General features: G+C 29.6%; 1 protein-coding gene across 1 annotated transcript; it reads right to left on the bottom strand.

Moving 5' to 3' along the window:
* Nucleotides 1–12,345: 12,345 nt before the first annotated feature.
* Nucleotides 12,346–14,791, bottom strand: LOC129904274 (WUSCHEL-related homeobox 3-like). Its single transcript, XM_055979814.1, has 2 exons — nucleotides 14,399–14,791; nucleotides 12,346–12,689 (listed from the first exon to the last, which is right to left on the bottom strand). Exons 1-2 carry the CDS (start codon nucleotides 14,759–14,761, stop codon nucleotides 12,462–12,464), a joined length of 591 nt encoding a protein of 196 aa, XP_055835789.1. The 5' UTR covers nucleotides 14,762–14,791; the 3' UTR covers nucleotides 12,346–12,461.
* Between the last annotated feature and the right edge of the window lie 4,984 nt (nucleotides 14,792–19,775).

Genomic DNA, 19,775 nt, shown 5'->3' with positions numbered 1-19,775 from the left:
GTTTTCTAGGTTTTGATCTTGTCTGCCCTGCTAAAGCGACTGTCAGGTCGTTACAGTGGCGGCACCATAATGGAAAAAATTTCGCGGATGATGTCAGCCCGAATCATTTCAAATTTTAAATTTTCATGGTGTCATTCCTAATTAAATTTAAAGGTGCAATCTCAATAATTTTTATAACCCACAACGATTGTGTCTTTCGAGTAATGACGAAATATGACGTTATACCTAGAAAAACAATATTTGTTTTTATCAATACTCACTAGCGGCAATCCTGATAGCTAGTACTAGTAAACCTAATGACGGAGGGATAATTCTTATTAAGTGGAGCGCATGCATCATATAAAATTTATTTTCATTTACTGGATTGAAATAAATGAAAGGTTAGTCCCTATATAAATTTGAAGTTGTTAAATCCTAACAAATTTAGGAAGCTTACAAACTTTGCTACAATTGAGGGTAAACTAATACAAGCTTAACATCTTGCTTTGTCAGCCTTAATTGTATCAACATGTTGTACGTGTTGAATAACATGTAGCTGATTTTTAGGAATCAAATTATTAATTTAAAGATTACGATTAACGGGGAAGATGCACATCTAATAACATATAAAAGATTGATGAAGTTATCAAGGAAATATGAAAAATTATTAAGATGATATGAGTTTTTCATGATCATCAAAAAGGGGGGATGAAGAGAAAATCTATGTACAAAAGTACAAGAATCAGTTTCAACAAATTTTCAAAGAAAGTGGAGAAGTTATCAATACTGTAGGGAACTCATCAGAGAACCTGTATTCCTCTAACAATATTAGAGACTTTTTGATGAAGTTGTTCCACTTGTAATTGATTTTATTTCAACTCAACAAAGAACTGAAATTCATAACAGTAAAAAATTCATAATTCATGCACATGAAATTAGCTTGGAGTTAGAAAAAAGAAGAGGTTATACGCATGAAGAAAAGAAGCAAAGTAAGTCAAATTATAATTAGATTCATGGTAAGACATAACCAATTCTGGATAGTATCAAAGAAATAGAAGGTTGTCACATATAAATACATTACGTTAAAATTGTTGGTTCTTAACCACATTCAAAGCAAGAAGAGTTCTAATAAAGAGGCTTAAAAGAAGAAGCAACTGTTGCAACCAAGAAATCCGATCTTATCAAGATATATCTATATAGTTCTTGAATTAATTATAATTGCTAGTTTCTTTATGTGGTTCCAAGATAGTATATTGATTATACTTCTAATTGATTGTAATAGGTGTTGTTTTATATTTCTAAGAAATTTTATTGTATGTGTAGAGTTATTAAAAAGAGGGTAGAAGAAGATACTGTTGAAAAATAACTGTGAGGTGTGCAAAAGTAATCGTGACCTTGAACTTTATTGTCTCGCGGCAACTTTCTTTCTTCTATAAGAGGTTGTATAAAAATCACTATGAAAATTAAATTTAAGTATATTGAATGTAATTACACAATTTGATCCTGTTTAATTATTTGGTCAAATAATTACTTAGTTAATAGAGATTTTGGTGTAACTTAGAGGGGTAATTAACTCTCCAATCAATTATTTTTTACAATATGAATTACAATATCATTTTTAAAATGCACATATTTATCAAATATTAACTGTGTAATTAAATTGTGCAATCAAATAATATGCTTGTAATTATAATTATGACAAATAAATAGATCATCACAAATACAATATTATATATTTACTAAGCTATATAATTATTACCGTGATAATTATATCAATTATCAAATGACATTCTAACATGGATTCTAAATAAAAATTAGCATCAATTTAGTTTGCTCGTGAAAAATAAAATCTCTTTACATCTTATTGCCTCTTATTTTATTATAATATAAGTTTCATATATTTAAGATCACATTCGAATATATCAAAATCGATACAAAATATATATATATTTTTTGGTGAGGGTGGGGCTGAGGAATTTAATTAAAAGAAGTGATTGTTATCTCACAATCATTTGATACGTTGTATGTGACGCAATTGATACACTAGTGACGTCAGTATATTAACTATTTTCCATAAGTTTAGATCATCAATGAAAGAAACAGTTTGATCCATCCTAGCTTTTTATTGAGATGAATTAATTGATAGAAAGATCCATTGTCTCTCCAATTATTCTCCTGTGTCTCGTGTTACTTGTCCACGTTATTAAAAATATTTATTTTAAATTTTTTATTGAATTATAAAATTAAAATCAAATTAATTAAAATTTTCCATTTTCTCTAAAATATAATTCATTTGAAAGTATTCCCTTTATTCGTTTTTATTTGTCAACTTTGAAAAATATAGTCTCATGTCTTAGAAAATGATTTGTGGAAAAAGTCATCAATAGTTAGGGTAAAATAGGAAAGAAATTATTATCTTATGTTGAATGACAAGTAAAAATAAAAACTTGTTTTTATAAATAGTGTACAAGTAATAGTTAATGGAGGGAGAGAAAATATTGTAAAGTTTAAAGAAAGTTCCCCCAATGTTTATCTTGGTATTGATGAAATAAGACACATAAATAAAGTGTATTAGAAAGAGTTAAGTAAATTAATAAAAATACTCTTCTTATTTATGGTTTTTTAAAGGTGAAAGGAAAAGTAGATAAGTAATATGAAATGGATGGAGTATTACACCTTTATCTCAATCTATGTGATGACGTGCGAATTTTGAGTTAAATGAATTATTATTTGATCATAATTATTTGTATGCCTTTAAAAAATTCAAATTATTAATTATTATAATGTATAGTACCTTTTTGTAATTTTTGAATGTATAAATTTATTTTGAAAAACTATAAGATTTTTTGTTCAAAAGTTCGATTAAATTAAGTTATGCCGTTAGGTCAGGATTCCAAAAGACCTTTGTTGTGTTTTAAACATGAAATTTATTTTGTATTTTTAAAAATTCTATAAATTTCTCATTTAACTTAGTTTTTTATTTATTATTTTGCTTCAAATCATCTTAAATTTACATAGTTATTTGATGAACGTTACGTTAGGTAGGATTGTTATTTTATAAGTGATTTAGATGTGTTTAATAAAAATTGGGATGGCTTCAATTTATTTCTACAAAATTTCCATAGTATGCGGGTGCATGTATGCATGTTTGATTTACAAATATGAGGAATGTATATGTAAGGGAGTCAAATGAGTCATATAGATATATTCTGTGTAATTTAACCTAAATTACTATTTAATATAAATTGATTTAATTTCCTTTATATCAAACTAATCAAAAATAAGGTACATGCAAATTTGGAGGCGATACTACAATTTAATACATCAACAATCTATATTTAAATCATTAATAACAACAATATATTTAACTTAATCTCATAAATGTGGTGAAAGGGCAAAATGTAAGCAAATCTTCTACTCCTATTTTGTGGGAAAGACGGATAAATCCTCGGGTCAAAAGAAATACTTTTGAAGCATTCAAGGTTGATACCTAAGACAATGGTGGGGTTTGAGTTTTGGGTCAGGTCTTGGTTCATGTATTTGGTTAAGGTCAGGAGTCGGGCTCGAACAATGATGAGGATCGAGAGTCGAGTATCGAACAAGGGTCGGATTTGGCGTTTATAGTTAAGGGCTAGGTTCGCGGTCAAGAGTCGGGTCTCGAGTCTCTAGGTTCCTTGTTTGAGGGAGGGACCAGAGTGGGAATCAGTTCCGAAGTTAAGTCTCAGATCAGAGTCAAAAATTGGATCACAATTTAGGGTTTTGGGTTGGGAGTCAGGTTTCAAATTAGGTATTAGGTTGGTTTTCGGTTCAGAGTCAAAAGTCGAGTCCCAAATCGAGGTTGGGATCCCAGATGCCTATTGAAAGTTAGGCTCGATCATCTCTTGAGTCAATCTCATTGGTATGAAGGATTGGAAACTAATTTATCAGGAAAGGGAGCTAATATACATGAAAAGGAAGTTGATATACAAATGATATACCACTGATACACATGCTGATATACAGAGCGAAAATGGGCCAAAAACAAAGTGATGGTAGAAGCCTAATTACCGGTCGATAGGGTTCAGGCCTAAGTTGCCCAAATGCATTGCTTTACTTAGTTGCTTGTAATTTTGCCTTTATATCATGTGAACTCTCAACACTTCATTTTAATTTAGTTGAATTCCCTTATAGTCATTGCTCCTCCGTTATGAACACCTTTGTTCAAATAAAAATCTTGTTTGTATTACTTAATTATCAAGGATTTATTTACAGAAATCAACTTGGAAATATCTTTTATATACTTTGGTCTCGTTTTAGGGTTAACGATGGATTTTGCTGTTTAGTTATAGAATTTGTCCATCACTAATTTTTATTTTTCACTAGTGTTCTTTAGTAGAATCTTCCAACCTTAGTTAATAATTTTGAGCCAGCGGAAGACGATTGATCTCTCCAATTTTATTCTTCTTTTGGTATTCTCTACATAATATCAAAGACATAGTCATATATACGTTGGCTTCTGAATTTTGTTCAAAATAGAATTGGTAGTAGATTCAATTAATTGGTTTCTCAAAATGGACTTAGGTGGTCGTGCCAATGGACTAGAGAATTAAATTATTGAACATGCCCAACCACAAGATATTGAAGACCTTTATGAAATCTTAATTTATTGGAGAAGATTTATGAGATATTATTAATGGGACTAACACAAGTTTAACTGACGACGATCTTGAAAATAGCAACACACTCAAGATCAGTGAAATCGGATTAATGTCAAGGTGGAGTTCATCCCAAAAAGGTTTATCTCCACAATTTATTTGATCATATTATAATATGTAAATTAGCTCATGAAATATGGAGGACCGTCAATCGGGTGTTCAATAATAATGATGAAACTTGATTATCTGAAAAGATGGATTTGATTATCTTATTAAGGAAGGGCATATTTGCTCAATTTTGCATACTTTAAGAGCACATGTCACTCCTTTTCGGTATTAATCAGCTAATTAGACTATTTGGGGGCTTCTATTGAATTAAGGACATATTTGGATCAATTATTGAGCGATAAATACATAAAATAAGCTAACTATTAACGGAGAATATATCTACTTAATTTCGAATATTATGGGTTGAGTAATTTAATTAATTCAAATTAAATATTATTTGGACCAATTGTCAGGTAGATTAGAGAAATTAAGTTTCTCTATTTGAAAAAAAAAATAATCTAGCAATTTAAATATATTTTTTAGAAATATTTTGAGTTGTATCAATAGCAAACCCTAAAAAATAAGCGGCAAAAGCCCGTGTGGACCATATAAAACTTATTATAATTTGATCAATGAAATTTCCGATATATTATTCATGGTTATATATCACTTTTAATAATAATTAATGTGTCACGAGTTATTACTATCTTTTCAATAAAAGCTCTACTTTCAAATATTATATATCTCAAGCTGCTGATATTTTAAGTAACTAATTAGTTATATTATATGTTATCAATGATGATGACATGGAATATCATTCTTTTTAAAATTATTATCAAAGATTATAAATATTTACCTGATGTCATTAAGATAAATATTGAAACATCCGGAGTTAAGTGAATAAATATGCGAATTTTTTGGTAAAAGAAGGTCACATACATAAACATAATATGCAAATTAGTTGTTTTAAACAAATTTAAATGATGTAGCTTATCGGAGATTTTAGTATTTCTATTTACTTTTCTATTTTTATTTATTCTTCTTATTTTTATTTTTAGTTGATTTATAAAAGAATGTTTTTTTTTGGGCAACTTTTTTATTTTAACTTTTCATAGAGCATGTTTAAGACCACAATATTAAAAGACATTTTGTTACATTCTACATATCTTTAATTTATGATTTAAAGTTTCAAAAGATATTTTTACTGTCTTAAAATTCATGCCAAGTCAAAACAGGACAAACAAATTGAAACGAAAGGAACGACATTTTTTAATATGCCAAAAAAGTTAATTTCAGTCTTCGAATACAAAATTAATACATAGATGAGGACCACTGGAATGTTATCTTCTGTCCAAATAGGACTTTATTATATATAATATGGACCAAATTTTTTATGTAATATGGACAAAAGCTTTTATTCTATATAATAGATATCGTATAAATACATAACTATAACTATAACTATAAGACACTGACCTACGTTATTATGGCAATTCAATAACTATTTGTATAATACTAGCACAAAAACCCACACTTGCAGATCATATAGGCGTCCAAGCATCTTATTTCCTATTTAATTTCTTGCAACGAGGTATTTGTACAATATTTGATTAAGGTGGTATATAAAATATTTGAAAGTCTTGCAAGTAACATTTTAAGTTGAAATTGGAAGAAAAATTATTTTTATATATACAAAATAAGACATGGTATTATCAAACATAGCAAGGGTTTTTTAATTTATCAAATTAGCATGTATTTTTTTTAAAACGTATACAAAATCATGCTCTCGCTTATGGCTTCAAATCTTGCTCACAACTTCATGTATAAATGTCATCTTATTTCTGTATATAATAATTATCTAACTATATGAATTTCGTAGAAATTTCATGTTAGATTGTTGAAAAAAAATACATGATAATTTTTTTTGTATATATATATCAAACGGGTAAATCAAAAATAGATTTTGGGCCATATTTATTTTAAGCCCAGGAAGAGACTGATGAATTTTCGGACATTTTATATCGGCCCAAATATTGCTTTACTTGTTGACCTTCCGCACATTTTCTAACATAAATTAATGTGGGGAAATCACCTAAATGTACAATATTCAAAAAATCACATAGAGCAACATAATTATTTTAACCATATATAGCAAATTATTTGAATTAAATTAAGTACGGTCCTTATTCTTCTAAAACTCTCACCCGCTATTTTCTCTTCCCTTGTTTCTCTCCAAATTTGCTACACCAAGATTCTCCCCAATCTTCTCACCCATAATTTTCTCCAAAATTAGGGCAATCCTTACCTTCATAGCTTCTCAACAACGACTTTCTACAATATTAATACTCCAATTTTGGAATTAAGTGATGTGTATTCGGTGGTTATTGCAGAAGAATGACAAAATTTAGGTGAATGCAGATTTGAATCAATTGAAGAATATTGTGATTTTTGAGTAGAGATCTGTGATTACTTAAAGGTTTGAATGGTTGAATGTTTAATTGTTTGAAGGTTTGAAGATTTGAATTAGATTGCAAACCAGTTTCACTTGAATCCCCTCCAGATGAAAGCACTTGGAATACTGGAGGCTTTTTCAATAGCTAATTCTCTTCTAATTCAATTTTAGTGTGTATGTAATTCATTTTTAGTTCAAGTCTAATTCATTTTTGTGTTCTATGGATTACTGGAGGCTTTTTCAATAGCTACATTTTTCATTCGTGTCTAATTCTCTTCTAATTCAACTTTAGTGTATATGTAATTCATTTTTAGTTCAAGTTTAATTCAATTTTGTGTTTTTATAAATCACTGAAGGCTTTTTCATTAGCTACACTTTTCATTCATGTCAAATTCTCTTCTAATTCAACTTTAATATGTATATAATTCATTTTTCATTCAAATTTAATTCATTTTTCATTCAAGTTTAATTCATAATGCAGGTTTCAGTTTGATAACACTACTGAAATACTTTAACATTAACGTAGGTATGTATTGCATTATAAAAAAGAAAAAGATATATTTTACATGAATAAAAAACTATATTAAAATTGTATTTTACATGAACAAAAATCATCTTAAAAAAGATAGTTATGTATTGCATTATAAACTTTAATATGTATGTAAGTCATTTTTCATTCAAGTTTAATTTATTTTTCATTCAAGTTTAATTCATAATGCAGGTTTCAGTTTGATAACACTACTGAAATACTTTAACATTAACGTAGCTATGTATTGCATTATAAAATAAAAAAAGATATATTTTACATGAACAAAAGTGTATTTTACATTCAAGTTTAATTCATTTTTCATGAACAAAAAATTATATTAAAAATGTATTTTACATGAACAAAAATCATCTTAAAAAAGATAGTTATGTATTGCATTATAAACTTTAATATGTATGTAAGTCATTTTTCATTCAAGTTTTATTCATTTTTCATTCAAGTTTAATTCATAATGCAGGTTTCAGTTTGATAACACTACTGAAACACGTTAACATTAACGTAGCTATGTATTGCATTATAAAAAAAAAAGATATATTTTACATGAACAAAAAACTATATTAAAAGTGTATTTTACATAAACAAAAATCATCTTTAAAAAGATACTACTGAAAACAATCTTCAAAACCTAACTAATACATCAGTTATAAACTGTTTTTAGACAACATAATTTTCATAGATATTTTAACTAATATAACTATATTTATTTATTTATGTGGTCTTTCGTCTTCACTTTGAAGGTTACCCAACTATGACTATGAAGAAGAGCAAATTTTTGCCTCTGTTGTTGACTTGAAGATCGCTGGAAATCTATTCTAGACTGGCCTATTGGCCCTAAATCTTTCTTACTCTTCCTTGGTTTCTTCCTTACACTCTTAACTGAAGTTTAGAATATTGTTTCTTGATTAGTTCAATAAAAGTATAGACATGTTATAAAGTTCTGTCCTGGACATGCCTCTAATCTGGTTCTAATCTAACCTACCAATATATCTATCAAAACGAAAATATTCAACCCAATCATTTTATGGAAAAAAATGATAATAAAGAACAAATTTGCCTTTAACCAAGAAACTAAGCACATTCAGCCAGAGAAACAGGTAATTACTATCCAGCTTCATACAAATCTCACCAAGTAAACAACCAAATGATAATATTAGCATTCATCAATCAAGGATAAGACAGAGCTTATCCAGAAATTATCTTAATATTTGTTAGAATTTAGTGATTGTATCATAACATAGAAAAGATAGCAATTGGTACACAGGAAAATGTAGGAAGATACAGCAACCTAATTTCAAAACAGCAAGATAGTTAGGATTTATTTAATGCAGAACAAATGCCTATACAGTCAAGACTACATAAGTATAATACACAAATTAAAACAAAATACACTATAATGAAAGTATAAAATACACAAAAAATTTCACTTTTGTTCTTTACAGATCAATGTCTCTAATTCTCTTCTAATTCAATTTTAATGTGTGTGTAATACACATTTTAGTTCAAAGTTTAATTCATTTTTGTGGTGTACAGATCACTGAAGACTTTTTTCATCAGCTATAGGTTTCATTCATCTCTAATTCTCTTCTAATTCAACTTTAATGTGTGTGTAATACATATTTTAGCTCAAAGTTTAATTTATTTTTGTGGTGTACAGATCACTGAAAAAACTTTTTTAAAATAACAACAGATTTCATTTTCTCTTTTAATTCAACTTTAATGTATGTGTAATACATTTTAGTTCAAAGTTTAATTCATTTATATTTATTTATTTTAAAAAATAAACAAATTGCAATACAAAAGATCTAACAATTCCTGGCAAAACTCCCAACAATCACTGATATAATAAAGTTGAGCAAATAAATTTAGACTATAATAAAAGTATCAAATACACAAAAAAAAATTAACATTTAGCGCATAAGTTCGAAACAACAACAAACTAAGAAAATACACATAAACAAATTGAAAATGCTATCAGTTAAATAATGTGTTGGTAGAATGACATACCGGATATAGACTCTCCGGCAGAATCGTATTTTTACAGAATCGATTTCGAGTTTTTGGATTCTTCTCCTGAGCAACAGTAAGTCTAACTTTCTTTGACTGAAATTGAGAAGGTAAATCCTCAAAATCATCATCACTGTCAACAACTTTCTTAGATGTTGATGCAACATCAACTCATTTTCTTTTCGATTTAGATTTAGAACTCAACTTAGTGGTTTTTTTCTTACTTCTACCCCCTTTTTTCTTCACATGCATTGCTTGAAAATTTTGATTAACCTCACCACCAACTTCTTCTGGAGATTGATTTGCAGAAATTCGCAAACTAAAAGTAGGACCGGCATTCACTTCACCACCACCGATTGAATCAACAATTCGAATTCGTAGGCTTCTTCTAGGAGATTTCTCACCTTCCATTACAATTGTGCACCTAAAACCTACGAATTTTGTCTGAAATAAATAAAAAGATGAAGGAATAAGGAAAGAATGAAGAAACCCTAAGAGAAGAGAAAGAGAGAGAGCTAGAAAAATGAAGAAAAAGCCCTAAAAGAAAGAGAGAGATAATGACGTTCTTTTCCTTTTTCCCAAATAAAAAGGTGTATATAATGTCTTATTTAATTAAAGTATTGTTAGTAATTATTAAAAATGGTAATAAAATAAAATTATGTTTTAAAATGGTAAATATTTTTTAAAACACATTCAATTAAGTAATTTTTCTAATTTATGTTATATAAACTGACATTCTAAAGTAGTTTTCCATCATTAGGTCAATTGAATTGATCATAACAGGTTTTTATTTTTATTTTTTAGACTATCATATATGATTTTTATGAAAATTTATCTAGCTATAATTAAATATAACATGATAGTGTAAAGACTTTATACACGACTACCTTTTACGACTTCACTCCAGTCACTAGTCCTGACTTCGGCATATGTACCCCTTCTGACAATATACGAAAGTTAGACTCAAAAGTAATTGCAATAACCCGACTTTTAATTATAAGTTATAACTCTCATTTTAGGTCTTGAGGGGTTCAATTCAGGTGAGTTTTGGAACCAAAATCTCTTATGTTTGATATATTTATATCACTAGACAAAGTATTTAGCGAATTTTATTATAAAAAAAAATTAATAGGATAAGTATAAGTAAGGGGTTAGATCTTACCTTACCAATCCTAATATGGTAACAAACCTCTACTAATTAACAAGCATAAAAAAATAAGAGTTAAAGTGAACTACATATCATATGATCATCAATATACTCTATGATGATATTACAAGTGGAGATGCTTAAATAATGCAAGAATATGAAAGTCTAGAAGAAAGTTGAGTTATCAATTTTAAACTTTCTTTTACAAATGTATGAATTAATATTAAAAAAAAAGACAAATTGCTCGACTGAAGTAACCTGAAATATTTCCTCATGTCCTCTTCTTCAAATATGTCCAACATCACTTAATAGTTTATCACTTCTTGAATTTACTGGGCTTGTTGAAGCTACTGACATTATATTGCCATATTATTTCATACAATTGCTAGATAACCTATCCGTTGAAATGTGTTCCTTTTTAAACCACGAAAAGCCGTCCTTGTCTCGTCATGTATTCAAGATTTGAATGATACAAAAAAGGGAGCAACAAATTATTCTGCCGCGTCCTCTTGTTTTTATTGGGATCATTTGATAGATGATTAGAGTCAGATGGGTATTAATAATGTAAAAATTAGTTATGAACGAATATATGTATTATTTTATATATGTATTAGTTATGCAGAGAGTAGTTATTTAGATATTAGTTATTTTATATTTTATCTTACATAAAATAACACGTAGAATTTTCTCATAACTTATACATATATTAGTTATGTGAATTTTTAAATTACAAATCAAACACCATTTTAATTATATATATGAATAATTTACCTCATAATCAGAAACCAAATATAGTATTACTTATGTAGAATTTAAGTAGGAATTTGCATGGTTATCATTTGTCAAGTACTAATTAACAGCTCACATCTAACCACCTTTTAAATTGTGATAAAATTATAATAGTAACAACAAAAGATCTTGTATCACTTTTGAGTACTTATATCTCCTTTCCATCTTTTAATTTTCTCGTATTTAATTTGTTTTTCTTTGGCAATGTTGGTGTGCTAAATGGTAAAAAGGAAAATTACACAACACTTATGTCACGACTAAATTAATGTCAACACACATGACATGCATCCACAACACTGGATATAAGAAGCAAAAATTTTAACCATGTATAAATAGTATAATTCTCCATCGAAGGGGGTTCGGATGAACCCTGAATTAGCTCCGCCCCTGCTTGTGAGTACCATAAAGTTGATTAAATTGGCTGTATAGAAGAAATATCAGAATAAATTTTTATTTTCAATTTCAAACTTCAACTCCTTTTTCTTTACACTCCATGTATGTTGCTTAAATTAATTGCTTTATATTCTAATTACTTCAAAATTTTGGAAGAACTTCAATCATATGCACGTTGAAAGAGACACTTGAGTTGTTCAACAATGACTTCACAAATCACTGTCACCTATTACTATCTGACAAGCACACATGCATGGATGCATTGCTTTGCCATAATTTCCACGATTTTAGCATATTTACGGTGTTTGGACTTTAGACATGACAGATTTATAATCACCGATTTGGAATCATATTGATTTGAATTTAAAATTTTATTTAGATATACTTAAGTTGAGGAACGAAGTGACCTCATCCAATGGTATTATACATGCATTTCAGCAAGAAACAATATATATTATTTTGGGATCCCTACTCCTTAATGCCTGTAGCTTTGATAGGGAAAAGTTCTAGGGTTTCAAGAGGCTTGTTGCTGAAAGAGGGAATAGAATTAGGACACATGTCTGTCATCATCAGGATCCAACCTTGAACATTTGTTCTTATCATGCCATTCTCTATAGCACATTGCTTTGGAAAATCCACATTCCCCATGTTGTTCATCATTTGATGAGCTGATGATGATGTGTCTTTTCCTTCAGCCTACAAAAGGAGACAATACAGCGAAATGAGGAAGGGTACCAGTTATGTGGCATTGTTTGACTTGGCGTAAAGTCTAATAAAGAAAAGAAGACTTTCAAAATTTATGGTCTAAAGCACTCTTAACTATTTGTGTGGATATAAATCATCTCATCATGAGTAAATAAGGAATTATAAAGTTAAATTATTTTCAATTATAAAAAAGTAACATTCTTTTTTGATCGGACTAAAAAGAAAAATGTGTCACATAAATTGGAATAGAGAGAGTATATTTTATACTCTATCTGTTTTAATTTATGTGACTGTGTTTGATTAGACACGGATTTAAAAAAAATTATGATCTAACATAAGCCATAGATATATTAAGGATAAAATGGGTATTTTAAAATTAATCTATTACTAAATATAAAAGATATCATTTTTTTGGACTAACTAAAAAGGAAAAGTGTCAAGTAAAAGGGTCTCATGGATATTTTTGTCATTTCATTATATTACCCCGGGATAACTAATATCGGTACTGTTATTCCATCCTCTAGTGGCAAGAATAACTAATCTCAATATTAGTTACTAATCATGGCATAACGTATATCATTATTAACCAAACAAGGGATAAGATAGTACTCCCTTTGTTTACTTTTATTTGTCCACTTTGAATTTTGCATGTCCCTTAAAAATAATAATTAATATGAATATTTTACCACATTATTCATATTAATTGATGTAGAGTCTTAGATCTTGAAAATAATTTTGGAATAAGTAATTAGTGTTAAGGGTAAAATATGAAAATAAAATATGTATTTGTCTTGATATGCTAAAATTGATAAGTAAAAGTGGAGACGTATTTTTAATATAGTGGATAAGTAATAGTGTACTCCCTCCGTTTCATATTACTTAATCCGTGTTGACTTGTCCACTCCTTAAGCAAGTTTTATTTGAGATGTATTTAGTTTTACTAAACTGACCTTATTAATAATATTTTGAAACTCTAAATTGATTACTACTATTTTATATTGTTATTTAATACTAAGGATAGTATGGAAAGAAAGTACTCCCTCCGTTTCATACAACTTCGCCTCTATTGACCTGACATACCCCTTAAGAAAACTACTACTACTTATGTAATTATTTAATAATCCATCAGTTCACTTTTACTTGTTCGCTATTTCACAAATAGATTTTAATTTTTACTTGTCACTTTTAACATATTCCATGTTTTCCATTTGGATTGGCTTATTTAAGTGCTTTTAAGTACTTTTGGAGTGTTTCAGTAATTAAAAAAGTGTTTAAAAGCACTTTGTTTTAAGCTAAAATAAAAAAATATAAGCCAAAAATCATAAGATAGAATTTCTAACTTATGTCTTTTAGCTTATAAGTCAAAAGTCAATCCAAACAGACTCTTAGCAAATCATTTTTCAAGACCTAATACTAAACATCAATTAATAAAGGTGTTATGATAAAATAATCATATTAATCATTTTTTCTTAAGTGGAGTACAAAGTCCAAAGTGAATAAGTAAAACTGAACGAAAGGAGTACAAAGAGTAGTATGAGAAGAAAGTAATAAAACTCTCTCTTAATTTGCTAAAATCGACAAATAAAATGAAACGTCTATTTTTAATATAAGAGTCAATTAAAATATTCTAGGATTATCTATCTAGAAGTAATGCATAGATAAATATATATATATACATATATATATATATATATATGTACCTGATGAAACAATATGGGAGGAGAGTGAGGGTAAAGTGTATGAAAAGTACTAGGAGGGAAATTCATGTAGTCAAGAATATTGCTATTGTTGGTGGGAGTGGTATGAAATTGAGGAGCATCATCACTAGAGTTTTTCTGCATTTTGTGAAGCATCATCACTTCTTTTCTGAGCTTTTGTCTGTCCCTAGCTTTGTGGTTTTGAAACCAATAAAATACATTCTTGCATTGAATCTTTCCATAAAAAGAAAGATGAGTTGTGATCTTTTGTACTTGACTTGATGTTGGATTTCTCAACCCTTTTCTATACAAATCTTGTAGAATCATAAGTTGTTGTGGTGTTGGACTCCATCTTGGTCTAGGCATATTCAAGATGAAGTTTCAATTTTTGTTTTGTTTTCTTTTAGGTAATATTTGTGTTTTTTTGTTTCTATAAAGGGTATGTATAAATAGACGACAAAAAATTTAATAATGAGGTTGTCATGCTGATGTAGCTATATAAAGTACTTTAATGAATTAAATGATTCTTGATCCATTCATCTCAATTATCTATATTATTTGACTTGACACTAAATTTAATTAAAAAATTTATTATTTTTAAAACTTATGATGTAAAATAATATCGTAGATGTTTGTGCAACTGTGAATCATCTTATTAAGAATAAAGTGAACATTTTAAAATTAAATTATTACTCAATATAATTTTCTTTTGAGATTGATTAAAAAATATTCGTCGGGAGGGAGAGGAAGTATGATATTAGAACAAGGCTCATTTACTAGGTTAGTTGTTGATTTCGTCATCATCGTCCCTATATTTACTCGACTGACAGTGAATTATGGAAAAATACAGCAATGGAGAATTATGGTAGTAAGGAAAAAGATCTTACTTTTTATTAAGATCAATAGTACGTACCCTGTGTTTAATGTGAAGTCTACTCTACAGGTGGATATCAAACTTGAATGAAAAATATAAAATTATTTAGTATTTTTGTCTTTGTGAAAATTTAAATTTAAAATTTAATGATTTTTAATCTATTTTATTGACCTGTTAACCACACTCTTACTTTTGAATCAATTATGACTTTTATACCAAACACGTTTAAATTCTTTTGAACTTTTAATAATGATTGGCGGTAGAATTCAAACACTGAATTCTTGTATGTTATGATATCATACTTCGTTGTCATGTATACTAAAAATGATTTTCATAAAATAGTTATTAATTTAAATAATCAAAAGAGAATTAATTATATTTTTTTAATTTTATTCTTAACATTAATTGTTCTAGAATTAAGATGCACATAAATAGATAAAAATCAAAGAATTAATAAAAGTTATATTAGTCAAATAATACTTCTAATTAATCTTTTTTTAAAATTGTGTAAAATTTTATTATGACAATAAAAATGGGACGGAAAAAGTATTTTTAAGGATAGAAGTTAAACTCTAAAATCAAGGCATTTGGACTGCGTAGACTTTTGGTCAATGTCGTCTAGCTTGGTACTCATTATAGCACTATAATTTCTCCTCAAAAGTTAATTATGTTATAAAAATAACTAGCTTGGCAAAATTAAGTAAAATTATTGAAAGAGAGATATTGAGGAAAACAGAACACAAGAGAGAAAGAGAGGAATTGCGTATATGTATTTCTATTCTTCACATTCTTTCATTGCCAATTCATGGCAATATATATAGAAAAATTAGTGTTAGAAGATGATTAGTGGGCTGCCCACTTTTAGTGAGACCCACTTTAATATATTATGTAGTGGACATTCCACTTAATATGTGGACATTCCACTTAACACTCCCCCTTGGATGTCCACGTGTAATGTGTTTACATAAAAACACTTTTCAAGAAATAATATACTAAGTTATTCTGATGTTGTGCCTCGTTAAAACCTTACTAGGAAAAAACCCAGTGGGAAAAGCCTAATGAAGGAAAAAGAGTACACAAATCTGGTAATACGCCTTGATTGCTGCCTCATTAAAAACCTTGCCAGGAAAACTCAGTGGGACAAAACCGTGGTTAAGGGAAAAAGAGTGCAGCGCGTATTTTACTCCCCCAGATAAAAACTTCATTTAATATTTTGGAGACGGCGCATTCCAACCTTATGCCTTAACTTCTCAAAAGTTGATGTTGGTAATGCCTTTGTGAATAAATCTGCAAGATTATCACTTGAACGAACTTGTTGTACATCAATTTCACCATTCTTCTGAAGATCATGTGTGAAGAATAATTTTGGTGAAATGTGTTTCGTTCTGTCTCCTTTTATGAAGCCACCTTTCAATTGAGTTATGCACGCGGCATTGTCTTCGAATATAATTGTGGGTATTTTAACATTATTTTCCAGACCACATCTTTCTTTGATGAACTATATCATCGATCTCAACCACACACATTCTCTACTTGCTTCATGAATTGCTATTATTTCAGCATGATTTGAAGAAGTAGCAACAATGGACTATTTTGTAGATCGCCATGATATAGCAGTCCCTCCGTGTGTAAACAGATAACCTGTCTGAGATCGAGTTTTATATGGGTCTGATAAATAACCTACATCTGCATAACCAATAAGGTCTGCGCAACCTTTGTTAGTATAAAACCCAATAAGGTTTGCGCAACCTTTGTTAGTATAAAACAAACCCATATCAATCGTACCCTTCAGGTATCGCAAAATATGTTTGATACCGTTCCAATGCCTTCGCGTTGGGGAAGAACTATACCTTGCTAGCAAATTAACAGAAATGTTATATCAGGCCTAGTTGCGTTAGCAAGATACATAAGTGCACCAATAGCACTAAGATATGGTACTTCAGGACCAAGAATTTCTTCATCTTCTCCTGGAGGTCGAAATTGATCTTTTTCCACTTCAAGTGATCGAACAACCATTGGAGTACTTAATGGATGTGCTTTGTCCATATAAAATCTTTTTAAGATTTTCTCAGTGTAGGCAGATTGATGGACAAAAACTCCGTCTGCTGAATGTTCAATTTGCAGACCTAGACAAAGTTTTGTCTTTCCAAGGTCTTTCATTTCAAATTCTTTCTTTAGATATTCAATTGCCTTTTGGACCTCTTCAGGGGTTCCAATGAGATTTATGTCATCAACATAGACGGCGAGTATAACAAACTCTGATTCTGTTTTCTTAATAAAAATACATGGACAAATAACATCATTAATATAGCCTTCATTTATTAAGTACTCACTTAGGCGATTATACCACATGCGCCCTGATTGTTTCAGACCATATAATGATCTTTGGAGTTTTATTGAGTATACTTCCCGAGACTTTTTACATGCTTCAGGCAATTTTAATCCTTTTGGGATTTTCATGTAAATTTCATTATCAAGTGAACCATAAAGGTAAGCTGTAACCACATCCATTAGGTGTATTTCAAGATTTTTATATACAACTAAACTGATGAGATATCGAAATGTTATTCCATCCATAACTGGTGAATATGTTTCTTCATAGTTGACTCCGGGTCTTTGAGAAAATCCTTGTGCAACAAGGCGTGCCTTATATCTTACAATTTCATTTCTCTCATTTCGTTTTCTAACAAAAAACCATTTATAGCCAACTGGTTTTATACCTTCAGGGGTTTGGACTACTGGTCCAAAAACCTCACGTTTAGCAAGTGAGTCTAATTCTGATTGAATTGCCTTTTGCCATTCTGGCCAATCACATCTATGTCGACATTCTTCGATGGATTTAGGCTCAAGACTTTCACTATCTTGCATGAGGTTAAGTGCAACATTATATGCAAAAATATTATCAACCGTGATTTTAGATCGATCTAATTTTATCTCATCACCGAAAGAACTTATTGAAAGTTCTTCATTCACTTGAGTCTCGGGTTCACTAATTTCTTCAGAAATATCAGGATTACTCAAATCTTGACCTTCTTTAGGAGGTTCTATTGTAGTATCATCTTTATTGTTTCTCACGCTTCTTTTTCTAGGATTTTTATCCTTTGAACCCAACGGTCTACCACGCTTCTGGCGTGTTTGGGATTCAGAAGCTATGATACCTGTAGATGGTCCTTTTGGGACATCAATCCAGATAGGTACATTCACTGTAGGAATATGTGACTTAGTTATCCGTTTCAAATCAGTAAATACATCTGGCATTCGATTTGCTATTTTCTACAAGTGGATGATCTTCTGGACCTCTTGTTCACATGTGCGGGTACGTGGATCAAAATGTGATAGTGATGAAACTTTTCATGCAATTTCTTTTTCTTTTTCGGGTTCCTTTTTCTCTCCCCCTAATGGTGGGAAAATTGTTTCATCAAACCGACAATCTGCAAATCGAGCAGTAAATAAGTCTCCAGTCAATGGTTCAAGGTATCTAATTATGGAAGGTTAGTCAAACCCGACATATATGCCCAATCTTCGTTGAGGGCCCATTTTTGTACGTTGTGGTGGTGCTACAGGCACGTATACCGCACAACCAAAAATTCTTAAATGGGCTATATTTGGTTCATGACTAAATATTAATTGTGACGGAGAGTATTTATTATAATGTGTCCGTTTGAGACGTACAAGTGCTGCTGCATGTAAGATAGCATGACCCCAAATAGTAATTGGCAATTTTATTTTCATTAGTAAAGGTCTTGCTATCAATTGTAGGCACTTTATAAATGACTCTGCAAGGCCATTTTGAGTATGAACATGAGCAACAGGATGTTCAATTTTTATCCCAATTGATAAGCAATAATCATTAAATGCTTGGGATGTAAATTCTCCAGCATTATCAAGGCGAATGGCCTTAATTGGATAATCTGAAAATTGCGCTCTCAATCTTATTATTTGTGCTAACAACTTCGCAAATGCCAGGTTGCGAGATGATAACAAGCATACATGAGACCATCTAGATGATGCATCTATTAGGACCATAAAATATCTAAACAATCCACTAGGTGGATGAATAGGTCCACATATATCTCCATGTATACGCTCTAAAAATCCAGGAGATTCGATGCCAACCTTCAGGGTCGATGGTCTGGCAATTAATTTGCCTTGATAACAAGCAGCACATGAAAATTCATCATTTGTAAGAATCTTCTGGTTCTTTAACGAATGTCCAGTTGAATTTTCAAGAATTCATCTCATCATTATTGATCCAGGATGACCTATTCGATCATGCCATAGCACAAATATATTTGGATCAGTAAACTTCTGGTTTACGATCATATTTGCTTCAATTGCATTAATTTTTGCATAATATAGGCCAGATGACAGAGTTGGTAATTTTTCCAAAATATATTTTTGGCCTGAGACACTCTTGGTTATACCAAGATATTCAATATTCATTTCATTTAATGTATCAACATGATATCCATTTCTGCGGATATCTTTAAAATTTAACAAGTTTCT

This window comes from Solanum dulcamara, chromosome 9 (genome assembly GCF_947179165.1).
Source record: "Solanum dulcamara chromosome 9, daSolDulc1.2, whole genome shotgun sequence".
NCBI lineage: Eukaryota > Viridiplantae > Streptophyta > Magnoliopsida > Solanales > Solanaceae > Solanum > Solanum dulcamara.
Note: the sequence above shows the minus strand (reverse complement) of the source record. Positions and strands in the feature narration are given on the sequence as shown.